At 40.9% G+C, this 20727-nt stretch overlaps 1 protein-coding gene across 4 annotated transcripts in view; it reads left to right on the forward strand.

Moving 5' to 3' along the window:
* LOC115774339 (disheveled-associated activator of morphogenesis 1-like) overlaps window positions 1–20727 on the forward strand; it is a 41785-nt gene that overhangs the window by 19610 nt on the left and 1448 nt on the right. For 3 of the 4 annotated variants that reach the window (XM_030721554.1, XM_030721557.1, XM_030721555.1), the window contains exons 2-25: window positions 4129–4424; window positions 6275–6364; window positions 10275–10346; window positions 10557–10651; window positions 11281–11614; window positions 11734–11844; window positions 11961–12064; window positions 12367–12433; window positions 12529–12646; window positions 13485–13623; window positions 13826–13884; window positions 13998–14185; window positions 14841–15149; window positions 15229–15336; window positions 16166–16195; window positions 16464–16561; window positions 16652–16736; window positions 16886–16992; window positions 17691–17779; window positions 17911–18079; window positions 18246–18353; window positions 18620–18680; window positions 18797–18928; window positions 20164–20334. In XM_030721554.1, coding sequence (XP_030577414.1) covers window positions 4233–4424; window positions 6275–6364; window positions 10275–10346; window positions 10557–10651; window positions 11281–11614; window positions 11734–11844; window positions 11961–12064; window positions 12367–12433; window positions 12529–12646; window positions 13485–13623; window positions 13826–13884; window positions 13998–14185; window positions 14841–15149; window positions 15229–15336; window positions 16166–16195; window positions 16464–16561; window positions 16652–16736; window positions 16886–16992; window positions 17691–17779; window positions 17911–18079; window positions 18246–18353; window positions 18620–18680; window positions 18797–18928; window positions 20164–20334 — 3036 coding nt within the window. In that variant the 5' untranslated portion in view covers window positions 4129–4232. The remainder of the gene's footprint in view (window positions 1–4128; window positions 4425–6274; window positions 6365–10274; window positions 10347–10556; window positions 10652–11280; window positions 11615–11733; window positions 11845–11960; window positions 12065–12366; window positions 12434–12528; window positions 12647–13484; window positions 13624–13825; window positions 13885–13997; window positions 14186–14840; window positions 15150–15228; window positions 15337–16165; window positions 16196–16463; window positions 16562–16651; window positions 16737–16885; window positions 16993–17690; window positions 17780–17910; window positions 18080–18245; window positions 18354–18619; window positions 18681–18796; window positions 18929–20163; window positions 20335–20727) is intronic. The other variant, XM_030721556.1, reaches the window with a different exon arrangement.

Below are 20727 nucleotides of genomic sequence, written 5' to 3' on the forward strand. Positions count from 1 at the left end.
ACAGCTGGATGAAAAGTGTCAGGTCATCTTTAACCCTAGAACACCAATGGTGATTTTCACCCATGTTGAAGTGTACTAGGGTTAAATTCTTCAGTTTTTCCTGCACATGTTTAGTAACATTGAGTCTCTGTGTTTAGCTTAAGATACTCTTCTTAACTTCTGCCTTTTCTCCAGCAGACCTGACAGTTGTTCAGGTTTTAATGGAGAAGTCTTGGGCAGGCACCATGCACGGGTTCACACTCACTTCCCAAACACTTGGATTCTTTTTACAGTCTGGACTCATGCCAAGTCAACTCCAAACCACATGGTCAAGAAAACAAGACTATCCACAGACTGAAATCTCTTTCACACAATGAGAGAAGTGTTTGTTAGGAAATGGGTTTGTGGGGCTAATTATTGGATGTGTATGAATGAAGGAGTACAAAATAATCTGCCTTATTCTGTCCACAACAGACACAATGTTTCTCTGGTACAGCCCAGAAGTTGATTTATGTCAGAATAAATGGCAATATTCTTGATTATATAGAAATGTAGCTATTACATGGCACCAACATCAACTCTTAACATTTCAAACGTGCCTACTACATGGGATAATTTCTGGATGTGATCACTAACTCAGCTAAATTGTACTTCTTGGACAGCTAGTTTAGCTGACTAGGTTGTACAGGACCTGTAATTAAAGGTAATCTGTGCTCCCTCTCAGTTAGAGCAGGTGAGAGTGGAACATGTTGTAGTATGGGTGTTGTTCAGGTTCACAAGACTTACCTGGCTATGAGAGGAATGTTGTCCTGTTGCAACAAGCCTTTGTTAGGTTGGGCACCTTGACCGTATGACAGAAAGCCTGGGGGGCTCATGTGAGAGCACTTGGGTCTCAGAGGATAAACAATTCCAGCACCAAGTCTTCACAGTCATCAGATGGTCTCCATGTTCAGATCCTCCCTGTATCCTCCTCGCATGGCTGAGTCGTGGCACATCCACAGATTCCTGTAGCTGGATGGGGACCAGCTTTGTCTCACTCTGGCTCACGGGTTTAAACAAAGTTTACAGCCCGCTTTAGCTAATGGAAAAGATGGTCAGTTTTGTGGACTAATATGGTCAAAGAGGCCTTTAAATGGCTTCATCCCTTTATGCTAGAATAGATGGTGAGCGTGAAGCCAAGCAGCTGCTGCCGAGGCTTCCAGTAGTCAATTTAGAAAAGTCAAGGATGTGTCAAAATAAATACACTATTAGTAAGAGAGAGCTGCTGTGTACTTTATCCCACGTGTGGCCATTTGGCCTCAGACACCTTGGATTTCTAGTGTACTATATACTTTTTATTCACTGTGTTGTATATTTTGGTACATTTACTTTATTTATTTAGAAAAGAGTGCGTATTCTTGCAATGGAATACATTTTATGGTTCGTTTTGTTTGACAATTTGCCTGGTTATTTGTAGTTATTTCAAGATCCAGAAGGAGTAATGTGGACAGCTCTCTAGTGTTTCTGATGAAATGGTAAGAGCAGCAGGTCATTATTGACAGGCAGCAGGTCATTATTAGGACAAAATATATATATATAAAAAAATTTTATATCTTATCTTTCTGCTTGTGTTTTGATTATACTCTGTTTGCTGTTGTTAGCATCAGTATGTTTTAAAGAATTTTAGTGTTAAGAATAAAAATGATACAAAGCGACAGTTTTTTCTGGTGGCTGGAAAAAAACTGTGGACAGCCTTCATTTAAAAAAAAACACAGCTGCTGGATAGAGGAAACCCATATGAACCAAAAAAGTGACAAAAATGGGACAGTGATGCTATCAGGCTTTATTTAGGTTGACCAAAGACATCGCCATAGGAAATGCCCTCACTTTCTCCTTTGGAAGAAATAACTAGTTTGTTTCCTCGGCTCGCTGAGAATAGCGACCCACAATATTCGATTACCGCTAAGGACGTGACCTGACCAGACTAAATTTAGAAATGCTTCCCACTGGGCTTGATGCATTCTGTCTGTGTGCAGTATTTGACTTATAGGAAATCACTGGAAAAGGTCAAGTGAACACAGTTATGATCCGCTGGGCTATTCGTCACCAAGAAGACATCCAGAAATTCCTGCACTTCAGCACAACCTCAGTGGTTTATGATGCTTAGCCTCACACCACAGTTCACAGCAAAGGAGAGACAGTGCAGAGACGTTTTTGTGGTTTGCTGACGACGGCGTACTTGTGGATATCTGGATATCTCATCTTTATTTCCCAGACCTTTGTGCACTTGATTCCCTTGTTGAAGATATGCCATCAGGTTGGAGAGCACACACCCTGCAGCTTTCCCCTCTCTTTATCATGTTTATCTTGCTTGTACATGTGTTCTTGTGTGAAAGTGTTCGTATGTTGGTGGTGAGTTTTGATTTCTGTCTTGTCTCAAAATCTTACTTTAGGTTTTACTTTGAAGCTTTAGCTGAAACTTTAGCATCTATCATACTTAATGTTAGAAAGCTGTAAGCAGAGTTTGGTCACAGGTCAAAATGCAGTCTGAGATGACTGAAAGGCTGTGTTCTTAAACAAGGTGAGAGTTTACAAGCTGCGCTTTGAGCTTTAAATAAAGCTACTTTCACCCCATTCTCACATTCTCATTTTACCCATCTTAGATTAGTGTGCTAGCATGCTGACTCACTTATTTTTAAGTGTGGCTCATAGAAATGCCATTATTTTGCCATCACTGAATCATAATAATAAACAGTATTGTGCAAATTTAAGTTTTGAAAGTGTAGCTGTTAAAGCTTGTCCCTCAAAGCCATAATTTCAACATCAGGATGCCACTTAAATGCTGCCAAGTTTATTGGATCTTCATCTTGTAAAACTTTCTGTGATGGGCCGACGGGGTCCCCTCAGCAATGCTGCTTATTTGGAACAGCTGATCTCTGTGTATTTTTATCTGTGATATACAGGCAGGGCAGATAATTGAACAGGACTGTGCACATTTCCTGCATTACTGGGAAACTTGCAGCTGCTACAGGCCAAACCAAATGTGTAATGTCTACTACAGCAGCCGGAAGGGAGAGTCAGGTGATTAGATCATCAGGAAGATTGAAGCATTGTATATTCAAGTTTGACATAGTCTCTAAATGTTTTAAATCTCCCCCGTCATTAGAACAGTATGCAGGCTGACTTGTACAACATCTCAGGGATTACAAAAAGGCCTGTGTTAGCTCTTTCCCCTGACTGACCAAACCAGTTTCCTGAAGACCAAAAAGTCTCACACACCTCTCACCATGGTCATTGTAAACACACCCCTCTAATCACTACTGGTTAGCTCTTCAGAGAAAAGCCGATCCTGAATAGGAAGGAAGGGGAGATGAGAAGGCCTGAATTAGCTAATCCAGGCAAATTATGTTCTCCATTTCAACACTCATTGCAGGGCTCTATTGAGTAAATGATATAACTGAGTCTTTTGGGGGCAGAGGACATTGATTCTGGTAATGTTTAATGAAGTAGGGTCATGATTTTTGAAGGGAAAGTACAGAGGCTCAGGTTGTAGATTTTGTGTTGTCCAGCAGTATGATTGTAGCTGGAGGCCTACAGTGGATTTCATTGAAGAGAACACAAGTGTGTCTCTGCTTTTAGTACTTTGGAAATAATTTGTCTCAAGAGGTCTTTATACCCTGTATGAACTGCTTGTCAAAATGCTTTGGAAACAACCTTGCTCCACACCGTTCTCATGTGGGATTAGGCTGCTTTGTAATCATTTCTGTAACTTTCCAAAACCAACAGTGTGAAATGTACAGTGATGTATGCCTGGATTGGCCTGCTGTACACTCTCTCTAGCTTTCTTTTGATATTTGATGCACAACTATTTGTTGTTTATAACTTATAGCATTGTACTTCTCCTCTTCTAATAACAGCAGGATTTTCCCTTCACTTTTAAGCCAGGTAAAAGTGGGGTATAAATGCTGGTGACCTCCAGCGTGGCCAGGCAACACATCTTATGAATTCGTTTTGACTGAGCCAAAACATGTCATTGTATTTATTGTTCATTTAAGAAAACACTGCTTCTGTGATTTATTTTTGTAAAAACCAGTTTAACTAATGTGGTCATGACTTCACTCTAGTGCGTGATTTGGTTTAAAACTCAGTGTCCCCTCTTTGTGTTCACAGTACTCTCTGACGGAGGCCAAACTCTGAGGTGGAGGAGGCTGTAAAGAGGTCCTGAAGGAGCCTCCCACCCTCCCTACCTGACCAGTCAGACATATTGGACCACCATGGCTCCTCGGAAGCGTGGTGGCGATGGCGGCGGCCGCGGTGGCCTTTCCGCCGTCTTCTGTTGTTTTAACAACAACGACCATCCAGAGATCACCTACAAACTGCGGGAGGACTTTGCCTTGCAGTCCATGGAGCCAGCATTGCCGATGCCAGGATATGATGAGCTGGATGGCATGTTTGCCGAGTTGGTGGTAAGACTCTGTTCCTTTTTTTTTTTTTTTTTTTTTCTTTGTATAATTAAAACCCTTACAGAAACTGACAGGTAATCCTGATTAAGCTTATTCAGCTGTGCGCTCGACCTTCATTGCTCAGAAACTATTAAAAAGAAAGAAGGTTTCCAGCAGGTTTGAATCCCAGGGCTTCTTGATGTGAAATGCCAGTGCTTACCACTCTACCACTGGGCCACCATGGAATAATTATGAGATCTAAAAACCACCCCACCATACAAATCATAACAATTCACAATGAAATGCGTGAGTTGTTTTCTAAACTAACTTCAGTGAGTGTTCAACATTTTCTTAAATTTAAACAATTAAAATATTCCTACTACATTGTTTATCCTGTTTGTTACGTTTTAAGTCATTCCCACTTCCTCACAGTTTACACTTACACTAACTTGTGAATAACAGGGCCAGACTGCTTTTTTCCAGTCTTATTGTCACTTCTAATTTGTCGTGCCCTCCTCTCTCTCTCTCTCTCTGTCTCTCTCTCTGTCTCTCTCTCTGTCTCTCTCCTGGCCCCGTTTCCTCTCTCGTGGTTGCCACAGTAATCTAAGCATGACATTTTTGCACATCAATAGGCCTCATTCAGGAGCTCTTAATGTCTCAGCCTCCTCCATCTGCTAATTGCTTGTTTTTGTCTACCACTCTTTATGAAGACATAATTGAGTAAGTTGAGTGTAACAAGGAGGCTTTCAGTTGCTCTGTTTACTAAAAGAGAACAGCCACGTGCTTTTCTTTTCACCCAGTGTGAGCCACCATTTGCATGTATAATCAGAATGGATTTGCTGGGGGGGGGGAGGCTCACGTCAGGAAAACGGATTTTGGACATCTGCTCTGTTACGATCTGTTAAACTCGAACTTTGGACTTGAAATTTACAGTTAAGTGAAGCGTCTTTTCCCATCCTCCATTTATTCCCTACATAAAACACATACATGCTTTTTATGATCTACAGAATAATTGAGTCATCTCCCCCAAACACATGTGGCCCTTATAGTGAGGATGTGGATCAGTCAATAGTGACTTGATCATTGCACATATTGATTCACCAGACCTAAATTCTTTAGCAAATGAAACCCCAAAGGCATGTCCCATGATGACTAGTAGTCATTAAAATATTTCACAATTATTCTGTTGGGTAAACTGCGTTAACGTAATCTATTTGTTGCTTAAATGTCAACTAAAAAAAAAAAAAACAGCCATCTTGTGTTTACACATATTTTTAAACTGCTTGCTCTATACCGTTTCTCCTGGAGGTAAATTGCTCAAAACAGCTTTCCCATGACTTTCACCGCCTCCTTCACATATAGCGCACTGAGCTACAGTTACTTCACACTGAACTGAAGTTCAACACAAAAAATGTTAAAGCTCATAAATCCCTCAGATAAGTTACAGATCTTGCTGATAATGTCTCAGTTGTCCAATTTTTTTTTTTTTCCTGGTATTTAGTCAAACACTTCCCAACAGCACGCTTTACGCGCCTCTGTGAAATATCTTTTATACGTTGAGACACATGTTGTCTCCAGATGTTTGTTACCACATGTCGACCAGGCAAACCGCACCTTATCTTTTCCCTATTACTCACACATCTGAAGCCTTGAAGACATCTGATGTGATTCAGAATCACACTGCTCTTGACTCATGTTTTTGTTTTGGGGAAAACTAAAATTGACTCATGTTGATATTTGTGAATTTGCAGGGTGAGGATGATGCTTGATATTTTAAGACCGAAGTCATTGATACAGGATCGCCTTGTTTCAAGATGTGATGTTGCACCGACATTTCTTAACCTTTTCCCTGCGTTTTCATCTCCATTTTGCAGGATGAGCTTGACCTTACAGAGAAACACAGGGAAGCCATGTTTGCGCTGCCGGCAGAGAAGAAATGGCAAATCTACTGCAGCAAAAAGAAGGTAAAAAGCTCTCCGTCAGCTCCACATCGCATCACTCCATATCAGCCTTCACAGGCTCACTGCTGGCTGCCTGATCTTCCTGATTTATGGCTGCAAATATCCCAGTAGCCAATTTTATGTAATCTCCTCCCTCATTGATTTGTTGATCCCTTGAGCTGTGTGTTTTCTAAAACAGAGTCTTTTATCACTGTGTCCCTCTGCTCACATCAGTCACTGTAGCATATTTGCCTCCTTAAGAATTCAACTCAGAAATCAAGATGTAAAAATGCAGTTGAAAGGGTGTGTTAATGAGAACTGGCAGGTGAAGTTGGGCCGTGTCACATACATCTTCTTGCACTAGTTTCTATTTCTCACAAAAGAGGGCCGTGGCTAAACAGCATGAGGGAAGATTGATACTACATCAGTACATTACATTTAAAGCTTCTGCCAGAAACCGGTTAGTCGGCAATGTTCTCATCTAAACTATCAAACTATTCCTTTAATGTAGAGGCGTTGGCGCTGTGTCTTCCCGTACTTTAGTAGAACTGGTGTCACCAGCATTGTGTTTTAAGAAATAATGAACCTGCGCCTTGGAGCATTTTAGACTTTATTAGGATTAGAACAATAAAGTTCCTGGCTCATTTTCATGGCATCTCTCTACTGTTTGTACAGCTAATTAAGGAAACCACTGTTAGTGAAATGGATACCTGAACATTTGAAACAAAGCACATCATTCCCATTCTGCAAAGTGCTTCTAATAAGTTTATGCCCTGTTCTGTAATACAGCTCTTGAGTTACAGTCACTTTCTCTCTCACTACACAGTAAATCTTTCCTGCTTAAAAGAGCTCCTTTGTGAATAACTTGCCTAAGCGGATGTTACACGAGGTAGATATAAAAATAGTGTGTAGAGGGAGTAAAGCAAAGGCTAAATCTAGCCTCCTCCATTAGATAATCCACTAACAGGGAAGGTATTGTCAGGAATTATGAAGTTCTGAAGAATCCAAAAGTTGTATTTCTTTCCTAGTAAATTCCAATTTTGACAGCACTGATCTACCTGATTTGAAAACAGAGTACATGTCACATGGTTGTTTTTTTTTTTCCCTCCCATCAAAGCATTCATGTAGCCACAACATAATCTACTATTCTGTGACAGTGTCATGTTTCGTCATTGCCTTGCTTCTCAATAAAAAGGGTGTCAGCTGTTCGTCTGCATAACAGCTCCTCCTCAGCATGCAGGAAAACGCAGACGTCTGTTCTGCTTTAGCTCAATGCAAGTTCAGCTACACAGCTACCTCTTAATATGCCCACACATTTTTACAGAAATGTTTCAAGGCCGAAGGTATGAGGGTGTAGGATATCCTGTCCTGACTAGTATGCAGACGGGGCACGCAGATTTATTAATTTTTTCCTACATCTGGTAACAAACTGGATGGTGAGGAGTACTGGGATTTAGCCAGATGGATTGGATATTTAGATTATGTGTGCACTGTGTAAATCCCCAGAAAACACAGCTGCAGAAAGGCATAGATGTTATTAAGGCCAGAACAGCAGGGCAAAAAAGAAACAAAAAAAAAAAATAACCATTGTTTGAAATGTCAGTTTTCTCCCTCAGTGTAAATGCATTAGTTTAGTCCTCATTCAACCAGTCTGGGAGCCAGCCCAGACAGTTTAAATATACATGAACCAAATGTACCTCTTGGCAATAAATCGAATAGGTGTCTTTCCCAAAACGTCAAACTACTCCTTGTAAAGATTTGTGTGTGTGCGCCAAAAATGTGTATTCGTGTTGATGGCTAATTTCTATGCAGAAATGGTATGTTTCCAGGACAGTTGAGTTATTGGATATGATGAGAAGCTTGAGAAGCCACGTCAGTTTTTCCTCTTTCGCTGGACACATACTTTATTTAAGTATACTTGCACTTATGGCTTTCTTTAGCTGCAGACAGCATTCACAAGCCAGTCACAACACGGAGATGGAAAGCGGTGCATGCTCCCGCTTCTACTGTGCTCCAGTTAATGGCCTTATTTCTGTAGCATCACAGGGCGTCTTAAAAATGAACCTCAGAATGTTCTTCTATTCAGATTATACAAGATTGTTTCAGTGTTGGAGTGAAGATACAGGAGGATTTGGGTGAATCGGTGCTTTAAGTGTAGCATGGACCTACAGAACAAGGGGAGGGAGGAGAGACAGAACAAGCATCAATATTGCTGACTCTGCAGCAAATTTTGGCTTCAACCCAGACAGATACAAACTCACCATCAGAGGGGAAGTGTATGTGTGTTTGTGTGTGTGTGGGGAGAAGAGGCAAAGGAAGCACTCAGTTGTCCAAAGCAAACAGGAAGGCTTCACTTCCACAGGTGCAGCTTTTGTATGTGAGCAGTGGGTGGGTGACTGAGGGGATGATAAGGAGGAAGGTGGGTCATTATCAGGGCACTCAAAGCCCAAGTGATGAGGGAGCTCTTTTCCACAAGTCGTTTCTTGGCTTCAGAAGTCGAGGTGGATGTGGAGGAGATAAGTCATTCAAAGCTTCAACTGTTTGGTTTGGCCAGGCACCTGAGCTGATGAAATCAGGCTGTAGAGAATCAGTTTCCTTCCTGTCTCTTGTCCATTCTCTTCAAGGCTACTTCATCTGCCAAGAAGAAAATTTACTGATCTGGTTGTTAGCAAAGAGTTTCTAGTTGGGTTTTAGATTTCAGCGAGAGGAAAAAAAAAGTTTAACTTGTGAGTAGACAGAGCTGTAACTTCCCGAATTCTGACCATTAAATGCACTGATTCTTGTCTCCTAATGTGTCTTTGATCTTTATTTTCTCTAATGTGGGGGGAAAAAAAAAAAAAAAAAAAAACTCCTCAAAATACACCCTTGGCCTCTTGTCATAACTCTAAATAAACTGTGGACATTTTATAGTTGGAAGAGCGCTGACTTAGAAGTAAAAGGAGGAACTCTTTAAAATGTAAAAATGGTCCCACCTCGCCATCTCCTTCTCCTCCTCCTCCAACAGACTGGACTTTTTCCAGCACCCGTCTGGTCAAGCTGGCACTAGTCATGAGTGGAACAGCAGGATCGGTCCTTCCTGTCACAGCACAAACCTTGCAGACCGGCCAAGGCCCGCAGTTTAGACCAAGAGCAGCCAAATCTCAACAGGCTGCTTTATTAACTGACGCCCAATTAGTTTCTGATGGTCACAGTTCACTTGTGCCTAATGCAGCGTGAGTTAAACTGAAAGCCAGGAGGACTTTTATGTACATGCTAAGGTTAGCATAAGGTCACTTTGACCTCAGTTTTTTAATCTACGTTTTCTTAAGTCAAATATGAAATCATCTAAGAAGTGCCTTGCTTTTTTTTTTTTTTTTTTTTTTTTACTTGCAATGCAAATGTGTCCGTGAGGAGATTAATCTCACCATAAGTCAGGCCATGTCCTTAATCCATGGTTTTAACATTCATTTGCTAATCTCATGATTTTCTCAAGCTGCTGTGCACTCGTATTTTTTTGGCATTTTTCACCACCTCCTGAAACTTAGTGAAGCTCTGGAGGATAAAATGGCTTGAATATCTGTGTTGCCCTACTTTGAGCTCTGGATTCATTTTTGGCTTTTGGCTATTTATGCTCCGGTCTGTCTGTTCCCTGTGCGTTTGCCTGTGTTTGTGTCCATCATGTCCTTCAAAGCCAATTGATCTGAAAAAATTATGGAAAGAGGGGGGAAAAAAGTTCATTTGCTTTGAAGTTAGACTTTGGGGTATTCAGACATGGGACATGAACCAAATAACATTCCTTCTCATGTGAAATATGTCCTTCCAGACCACACTCTTATGTGACTTTGAAAATTAAAATCATACCCAGTTAACATTTATGAGCTAATGCCTCATGTTTGTCTTCTTTGCATTTTTCTTTTAATGAGATTAAAGTATATTTAATTTTTCTGTTTTTCAGGAACAAGAAGAAAACAAAAGTGCAACTAGTTGGCCAGAATATTACATTGATCAGCTCAATTCAATGGCAGCTGTAAGTAGTAACGTGATTGATTTAATTTTTTTTTTTTTTGTAATTTCCTGATGAAATACTGCAATTTTAAAACATTTTGCACATTTATATTGTGCTGAAATATTAAAACCAGGAAGCAGATTTTTTTTTTCTCTTCTCAGCTTTTTTGCTCTGTTGACCCATTTATCATTAAGGATTTTGCTCTATTTTGACCTTCTTTATGATGCTCAGAGAAAGACGCTCCTGGCTCTGGAGAAAGAGGATGAGGAGGAGAGGAACAAAACCATAGAGAGCTTGAAAACAGCTCTGAGGACCCAGCCCATGAGGTGAGCAAAATGTTTAAGATAGGAAAAAAACAAAACAAAAAAACCTCATATTCACACCAAAAAATGAGGCAGGTGCTGGGGTATGAAAACTAATCTCTGTAAAGGTTATATCATCAGCAGGTAAGTACCTGATGTCACACACTACCAAAATGCAATAGATGAATTGGAGTTCTGCAGTGTCCAAGCTGCAAGCCGCTGATATATATTTTTTCATGTGACCAAATAGTTTCTATATCTACACTCAGTCCTCACTGTCATCTCCTTTTTTTTCTCCCCTGATGTCAGCTGCGATCATATCTCTCTTTATTTAACCTCCCCTCACCCTGTCTGTCACTCTTTTCAGCTCCTCATACTCGTATGGAAATGCACCCTTTAAAAACTGAACACCCATAAAGGTTTTTTTCATTGATATTAAAAGCACATTAAAGGACATCATTTCACTTTAAACACTTGCTGAATATGATTACATTGTCCTTCAAGAAAACAGAAGGGCATAGAGAATATTTACTACAGTTTTAATCCAGATATTTGAGTATTATAATTCCAGTGTACTTCCATGGTAAAACCAGTCTTCCCTGAAGCATTAAGATCACATCTGTATGACTTTTCCATTTCGTCTCTGTTCTCAGGTTTGTAACCCGTTTTATCGATCTGGACGGCCTGACGTGTATCCTGAACTTCCTGAAGAGCATGGATTATGATACCACAGAATCACAAATCCACACGTCTCTCATTGGCTGCATCAAAGCTCTGATGAACAACACGCAGGGCCGCGCCCACGTCCTCGCTCACTCCGAGAGCATCAACATCATCGCCCAGAGCCTGGCCACAGAAAACATTAAGACAAAGGTGGCAGTGCTGGAGATCATGGGCGCTGTATGTCTGGTGCCTGGCGGGCACAAAAAAATCCTGGAGTCTATGCTGCACTACCAGCGTTTTGCCTGCGAGAGGACGCGCTTCCAGGTGGGTGGGAACAGTCAGGGCAGCGCTCTGATTTTAAATCTCTCACAGAGAGGTAAAGCAATTTAAAAGCAACACTGCTTGAAGATATTAATCACCTATAATGGCTTTTCATCTCTAAGACACTTATAAACGATCTGGACCGGAGTACAGGGCGGTACAGAGATGAGGTCAGCCTGAAAACAGCCATCATGTCCTTTATTAATGCTGTGCTGAGTCAAGGAGCTGGAGAGGTAATTTATACTGCTTTAATGCTTCTTTTTGTACAAGAGTCACTCATTCAAGAGACTCTTTAAAGCACTGATTGCATCAGTATCTTACTGCTGTTTCTTATTCTTTTCTATCTTAGACTAGTTTGGAATTCCGTATTCACCTTCGATATGAATTTCTTATGCTGGGGATCCAACCTGTGATCGATAAGCTACGCTCACACGAAAACTCCACGTTAGACAGGTGAGGTGTAACTCCACTCCAAAACATGATTCCTTCTTTGGAAGAACTCGCCTACTCCAACGTGGCGAGTATAAATGTTAACTGATCAGGAGCAATTAATCAAGTACACAAGCACATTTATTCTGACTCAAAAACTGAATCCACATAACACATTATACTGGAAAAACACCTTTACCCCCACCAACACAGCAGGTATTAAATTCTTTCCAACTTTTGTGTATCAACATTAATATTGTGATCTTTCTAAGCTATAAGTGTGTGAGTGCATCACTTAATTCAGTAGTTCTTTGTGACACTTTCAGGCATTTAGAATACTTTGAGATGCTGAGGAACGAGGATGAGCTGGCTTTGTCAAAACGTTTCGAGTCGGTAAGGAAAAGAAATGTCTTTCCCTTCCTTTAGCATCATTTGAGGGTTAAATATTTTTACTCATGCTTCTTTTTTTCCCCCCTTTTTATCCTCAGGTACATATAGACACCAAAAGTGCCACCCAAGTTTTTGATCTCATCCGCAAGAGGATGAGCCACACTGATGCATATCCGCACTTTATGTCCGTCCTGCATCACTGTCTGCTCATGCCACGTGAGTGTAAATTATTCACAACTGAAAAAAATGGGGTTGACTATTATTATATAGTTTTTTTGCTTTGAAATGCAATCATTAATGTGCTAGGTCATTTAAAATATTCTGAAATTTTATGAGGTTCCAAACTAGGTAGTAGTACTACTCCCACAAAATACAGAGTAAATTTGTACTTTTTGGTTTCTTGCCAAAAAGATAAGAATATTGACTTTGTCCAGATTAGTGAGCCCAGAAAGTGGATTAGCACATTCCCAGCCAAACTAAAGACTGCACTCATTCAGACTCTAATATTTACTTCTGTAACCGTTTTCCCCACTTCCCACTTTCAACAGATTTCCCACATCATCTGATTTGAAGTGAAAGAGCCACTAAACACAAGGCTACAGGAGGCTTTTAACTTTGACTCCCTCCCTCCTCCCCTCTCTGTGGGATTCTTCAGGCACAGGAATAAAAGTGGAAATGAACCACAACTACCAGTGATGTGGTTCTACCCTAGTGTTAATGAGAATATGCAAAAAAAATAGCGCTGAATATGATGGAGCGCACTTTTAACTGCCACAGTAAAGCGTAACAACAGTACTGTGTGTTTTGTGCTGTGAGTTTGCAAGTTTTGTAGTGTAAATAACAAGGCGCCAGTTAGCATCTTGTCCCCATATGACTGAAATTTCACCAATCAGTAAGAAATACATTTATCATCTTGTTGTAGCCTTTAATTATTACGCCTCCCTTAGGCTATCTAACCACTGTGATCCAAGTTTAATCAGTAATTTCTCAGATAAAAGGGAATAGAAGAAACATGAGTAATGGGAAACTTGCACCTCTTTCTTTCTCTCTCCAGACAAGAGAAGTGGGAACACTGTACAGTACTGGCTGCTATTGGACCGCATCGTCCAGCAGATGGTCTTGCAGAACGATAAAGGTCACGACCCTGACGTCGCACCACTGGAGAATTTTAACGTGAAGAATGTAGTCCGGATGTGAGTGCGCTGATTTCCCCTGAACATAGACAGACACGTAAACATGGAACAGATTGAAGAATGTAGAACAGGGCTGAAGTAGAAATCCATGTGCTTAACAGTGTTGGTTCAAAAATAGCTCCCCTTTTATGTTCAGAAAAACAATCAGTGGAGTTGTTCATGGAGACGCTGTTAGTAATTATGTGTGTCATTCTCTCTGCAGGCTGGTCAATGAAAATGAGGTCAAACAGTGGAAGGAGCAGGCAGAGAAAATGAGAAAAGGTGCGTGCAATTATAAATGAATTACCTGAAATGGAACAAGTTTGTTACCAATGAAAATTGCATTTTAATAAAAATCAGAATGATGACCATATTGCTTTCATTTCCCTTCACAGAACACCATGAACTGCAACAGAAGTTTGAGAAGAAGGAGCGCGAATGTGACGCCAAGACTCAGGAGAAAGAGGACATGATGCAGACACTCAACAAGATGAAAGAGAAGCTGGAAAAGGAGAGCAACGAGCACAAAAACGTCAAACAGCAAGTGGCTGAACTCACCGCACGACTGCATGAGCTCAGCGCTGTATGTTTCCCTTTATATCGCTTTGCAGTTACTTTCAAATGAAAACCTTAATGAATATGATGGTGCGCCAGAGTAATCACATGAGTTCATGTAAGAGGCAAGGCGGGTATGCATAATCAGCGTGATCTAAGTTGATTAAAATCTGAACATAACAGCTTTTTTTGCTCTAGATAAAAAGCAGAAATACAAAAATCAAAACCATTTCTAACTTTAGGGATTACTAGGCTCCTAGTTATCTATAAAATAGAACAAAACACACATATTTTGCACAATTTATAGAGTTCTGACACCTACTGTATATATATTAACAAAAACTTTATTATGAAAGGTCTAATCCAGGTTTAAGAAAGAAACACAACTACCTCACTGGAAAAGGAAACAATAAATTATGAAAATATTTTGTTTTATGGTCTCTGGAACTGATCTGGGTATAATTTTTTTTTCTTTTTATGAGAAATATCAAAAATTTGACTTTAAAAAAATGTAACCGTTTCATGTCTCCTGATTATGAACCACAGTTGTAGGTTTGTGTGGAAACATGAAAAAAGTTTTTTTGTAGTTACCAGTTCTCACGGAAAGAGCAGGAATACTTTCTTTCCATTACAAACTGAACAACAATTTAAAGCTCTTCTTGTATTCCCACGTGTCCCTGCAGAGGCAGGCAGCTGTTGTTCCAGGCGGCCCTCCTGTTGTCCCCGGCCCCCCCGGTGGCCCGGTGCCTACTTCGCCGGTACCAGCCTTTGCAGGATTAGCCCCGCCTCCTCCGCCACCTCCTGGTGGTATGATACTGCCTCCTCCACCGCCACCCCCTCCGCCGGGTGGCCCTCCACCTCCCCCCGGACTCCCACCCATGGGAGGCATCCCTCCACCGCCAGGAGCACCACTGGGACCATCTCTGAAGAAGAAGAACATTCCTCAGCCATCTAATCCTCTCAAGTCCTTCAACTGGTCCAAGTTAGCAGAGGTATGAACAGGAGGCCAGAAAATATTCGTGTTCTTTGTTTAAATTTTAAATATAAGATGGCTTATTTTCCTCTCCTCAGAATAAGCTGGACGGCACGGTCTGGATGGAGGTGGACGATGCCAAGGTTTTCAAAATCCTGGATTTAGAAGACATTGAAAGGACCTTCTCAGCCTATCAGAGGCAGCAGGTACTGAGAATGATGTAGTTCATCTTTCAGTCTCACCACATGTCACTGTCTATCATTAGATAAGGCCGAGGGTAGATACGTGGGTTTGGGGTGGGCAGAGAGTTCAGTGTGCTTGCATTTTTTTGGATTTAGACTTGGCTGCTGTTCAGGTTCACAGATTTTTTTTTTTTTTAAACTGTTGTGCAACTTTTGCTTCTTCAGAACAGTTTGGCCATGGAGAAGAGGCCAAATCAATAAAAAAAAAAAAAATCATAGGAGAAAGGAGATATCTTGAGATATACCTTGCTGTGAATTAGATTCCAAACTTTCATGTTCGAATGATTTTAAACTTCTCACATTTTGAATAGGATGAATTGGGGGGGCAGGGGTCATTCTGCCGTATGTAATTGAAAATGCATGAGCACACTGCTGACATTCAGCTGTTCTTTTTTTTCTTTCAGTTTGCAACTGATGTAGATACTAGAAATTCCTAATCAGTAGTTTTTGGATTAGAAGGGCATGTGTTCCAGCCCACTCTGATATGTGACCTAAAAGATGTTGAATGCATTAAAACTAAAAACCCAAAGAAAGGCGCACTTAGATACTCCGTATCAGCCTGATCAGTTTAGTCAGATGGATTTCTTATGTGCACAGCATGTGAACAATCAGCATGTATTGATGATCTGAACACTTACAGTACATCTTACTCCGCTCACTTCATTGCTGATCCATTGTCATTTAAGTGCTGAATGAGCTGTGATTAATTTGTTCTTATGGGCTGCAATCACATAACTGCTTTACTTATTCTAATGATTGCTTACATCTTCCCTGCTTCTTGCCTGCATTTTAGGACTTCTTAATGATCAATAACAGCAAACAGGTGAGTGCACTTACAGTACAGTAGTCTATACAGTCACACTTTGGTCATATATTTGGCATCAGCTGTCTTTACTTGTTGTATTTGTGTTCTCATGAATTCTACAACCACTCTGTGACTCCTTTCAAAGCCTCTCAAATGTGTTTTCAGCTCTTCTTTGGGATGTTGGCACGTGTCATCCAGTCCTAATTGTTTTGTGTTTGTCTGCGACTGTAACTAAAACAAAATGTGAGCTTCATGCCTTCTAACCTCTTAATCACTGTGCTAACAGAAAGAGGCAGAGGATGACACGCTGAGCTCCAAAAAAGTCAAGGAGCTGTCAGTGATTGATGGCCGTCGAGCTCAAAACTGTAACATTCTGCTCTCACGGTAAGTTCAGTACAGAATTAAAAAAAAAAAGAGAAGAACTCGGGCTGTGATGTGCTCAATCTTTATGGACTCATCTGTTGTGTACTGCAGACTGAAGCTTTCAAATGAGGAGATCAAGAGAGCCATACTAACCATGGACGAACAGGAGGACCTTCCCAAAGACATGCTGGAGCAGGTACAGCTTAAGTGCATGTAAACACACTGATGGACACAGCAGTTGCACTTTAATAATCAAACAGGCTTTCATTAATGCATCTCAGTTTAGGTTGAACTTAAGCAGCAAAGTGTTGAATATGTTTAAATGTCTTTTCTATCCTCCATCAGTTGCTGAAGTTTGTCCCAGAGAAGAGCGACGTGGATCTCCTCGAGGAGCACAAACATGAGCTGGACCGAATGGCCAGACCCGACCGCTTCCTTTACGAGATGAGCAGGTACTTCACTCTTAGTTTCTCTTTGTTATGTGCAATGTATTAATTCAGTATTAAACAGCTGATAGCCACAGAGCTGACATGTTCGGGGCAGAGCAGCTCAGATGTGCTAACAAACAATAGTCTGTGTTTCCTCCTGGTCTGAGCAGATAAACCCAGTGACACATGGTTTTCTACTTAGCAGGGAACAATAGCTCTCTGTGTGAAGCACTGTTTTGGAGAAATAGAGGCAATAGTTTAATATAAAGTTTTGTAAGCTAAAAGAAAGGAACACGGTCACAGGCAAACATATGAATACATTAAGACCAGCAAAGGTTAGACACTAAGGTAGCATCCTGCAGTGTACTGACAATAGAAATGTATTTAAAGGAAGAGTTATACAATTTTTTTTCCCTGTTTCCTTTGAAAAATGTCGGTGTAGTTTTCCAGTTTGTGGTCTTACAGAATGGACTGGAAGACAGATGCCACTGTGGTACTCATTAACTGTGCAGTCTGTGCTTTATAGGCTTAAATTATAAACACAGCCAAAAATAAGCTTCAGTGCCACAACTAAAACCTTTATATGCACCATTAATTGTGGCAATTCAAGCACAATGTTCATGATTGTGGCTTTTGTCTACATTTGTGGATTTCCCTGTTTATAATTTATTTGTATCTTCTTCTTCTTCTGCTCTGACGCGTTTATTTCCATCCTCGTCCAGAATAAACCATTACCAGCAGAGGCTGCAGTCTCTGTACTTTAAGAAGAAGTTTGCAGAGAGGATAGCTGAGATCAAACCCAAGGTTGAAGGTGGGAATTGTCTGCTTCATACAAAATCTCAAATATAATTTCTGATATATTCAAAGCATAAATATTTATAACTTAAATAAATGACATTTACAGCGACAAATCTTTCCTACTTTTCCATTTTCTTGTTTTAGCTCTGAGTAAGGCGTCTAAGGAGGTTTTAAACAGCAGAAACCTGAAGCAGCTGTTGGAGGTGGTGCTGGCATTTGGTAACTACATGAACAAAGGTCAAAGGGGCAACGCTTATGGCTTCAAGGTGTCTTCACTCAACAAGATCGCCGATACCAAATCCAGCATTGACAAGTAAGAACTTTGGTTTTTTTGTTTTTTTTTAGCTGAAACATTAAAACTTTGCAGGCAGCAGTGGAAAGAATGGCATTGTATTATTATAGTGATGATATTCATATCTGAAAGTCCATCCTGAAAGCTTTATAGTGTACATTTGTCACATTTTGTACTGTGTTTGCAGAAACATTACTCTGCTGCACTACCTGATCACCATCCTGGAGAAGAAATATCCCAAAGTCCTGAAGTTCCAGGAGGACCTGCAGAGTGTCTCAGAGGCAGCCAAAGTCAAGTAAGTGAATCCTGGGAGCAGTGACTCCCAATAAAAGGAAAAGTTGTTTTTGTTTTTTTACCTTCTAATCTTTGCTCCTAAAAAAAACACATTATCTGAGAAATGCACTTCACTTTGTGGTTGAACTGTTGGCGTATGGAAAAAAAACTGTAACCACATCAGTAGTCACAGTTTAACATAAAAGGTTATGAATCACCGCCATGGAGAACCTAATTTTCAGCTACTTCCTTTTTAAGCAAACAATGACGACCTTTTCTTTCATGCAGTATGACGGAGCTGGAGAAAGATATCGGCAACCTGCGCAGTGGATTAAAAAGCGTAGAGAGCGTGAGTCACGGACATTTAACAGACACTTCTTGTTTTTGTTTTGCAGACCCAGTGGAGCTCTCTACTTGTTTTTTTTTTTTGTTTTTTTAATTCCTCTGCTTGATTTCCACTTGCAGGAACTGGAGTACCAGAAGAAGGGACCTCAAGAGCTGGGTGACAAGTTTGTGTCAGTGGTGAGCCAGTTCATCACTGTGGCCAGCTTCAGCTTCACTGATGTTGAGGACTCTCTCACTGAGGCCAAAGAACTGGTGAGTTATTGCAGCCGGTCGGTTTCTCCAGAAAACCCATGTATGCGCACGTTCGAGCAGACCGGACAGACACAGGCGCTGAAAGCTCACATCCCATTTCCTCTCCGTGCAGCTGTTTCTACAAGCCTGGCTGACCCCGTCAGTCACATTTCGAGGACAGTGGCCAGCAGGAGTGAAGCGTTTCAGCTTCCTGCTGAAGTGCCACCAACACTTCATTGTGCAGCCTGCTCGTTGTCATGTGTGCGGGCCAAGAGTGAAAACAGGAACACAGGCATAGATATTATTTCACAGTGGCGTAGACGGTGTGGATGTCTGACTACACCTGCCAACTTTAACATGTCACTTTATGTTGTGTAAACGAAAATCACACGACTGAAGCAAAAGAAGCAGCAAATGTGGATTTTTATGGGGCATAAACTCCATTACTAGCAGAAACCTGAACGTGGTCACATTTCAAAGGACAGTTTGACACCTCAACATTGGATTTATGTGTCTGTCTTCCTGAAAGACAGGAAGAGGTGTTTTTATGCCTCACAGTGTGTGCCACATTGACACGAGTACTCAGCTGGTCACATGGGAACCATTACTTTCTGTTAATCATTTACAGTATCCCACGGTTAAATATTTGAGTGTTTACAGTGGCCTTCTGTACCCACGACTGGGAGGTAGATAACCTGCTGACCCTCTAAATCGCTCACTGTGTTGGGTCCATGTATATAAAGAAAACAAAGGAAGAAAGAGGAAGCAAAAGGTGACAGTGAAACAGTGTTCCTTGATTGCTGCTCTGAGGAAGTTAAAAAGAAATGTATAGTTCTCTTTTAATGAGCTGCACACTAGGGGAAAAACAAACTGTTCAGCTGACTGATTTTGAATTTTGTAAGTGCACCTTTGCTTCACCTGATAAGTTTGCATGTCATTGACAGAGCATGCTGTTCTCAGCATGATCTTGCATCTGGATGATGTTCTTTTTTAACTTACTGTGAAAAACGTTGCCTTAATTTGGGCTCTGGCTCCAGTCTCCAACCTAAGCTGCAATCAGTAGCCGGTCAGATCTGGGTGAACGTGGGCTTCAAAGCCCGACCATTGCTACCCTGCTCTGATTTCAAAGAGCTGAAGCTTAATGAGTCTCCTGTAAAACAGTCAAAGATGAAGTAAAACATGGTTCTGCCGTGTCCCGCTGTAAATCTAATCCCATGTGCCCCCGCTCACTGTGCCGCTTCTCTTTGGTCCCGCAGTTCCTGAGGGCAGTAAAGCACTTTGGTGAGGATGCCAAGAAGATGCAGCCAGATGAGTTCTTTGGCATCTTTGACCAGTTCCTGCAATCGTTCACAGAGGCTCAGCAGGAGAACGAGAACATACGAAAACGAAAGGAAGAGGAGGAACGCAGGGCCAAAATAGAAGCTCAGGTATGCGATTGATCCCTCTTTTCATCCTGTTACTCTCCATAGAGCCACAGCTGCTATAAAACACTTAACACCTTTAACATATTAAATACCACAATGCCTTCATTCAGCAAAAGCTCCACAGTCATAAGAAATGTATTTGTTTTCTGTCTTTTGACTTGCATGAGATCAATATGACATTCACATCTATCCTGCTTGTTAGATTAGAGCTGAAAATGGCTTCTGAAGCTCTGCCAACGTCTGCCCACCAACACCTTTACAGCCCACTTATATATAATACATTTATATTATATAACCAAATTGGATGTTATTACATGACTATTTCTCTGAATCATAAATCAGAACTCCACGAGGTCTCAGATTTCATCTAAGCCAAGCTAATACTGCATTTGTCCT

Source organism: Archocentrus centrarchus, chromosome 24 (genome assembly GCF_007364275.1).
Source record: "Archocentrus centrarchus isolate MPI-CPG fArcCen1 chromosome 24, fArcCen1, whole genome shotgun sequence".
Lineage (NCBI taxonomy): Eukaryota > Metazoa > Chordata > Actinopteri > Cichliformes > Cichlidae > Archocentrus > Archocentrus centrarchus.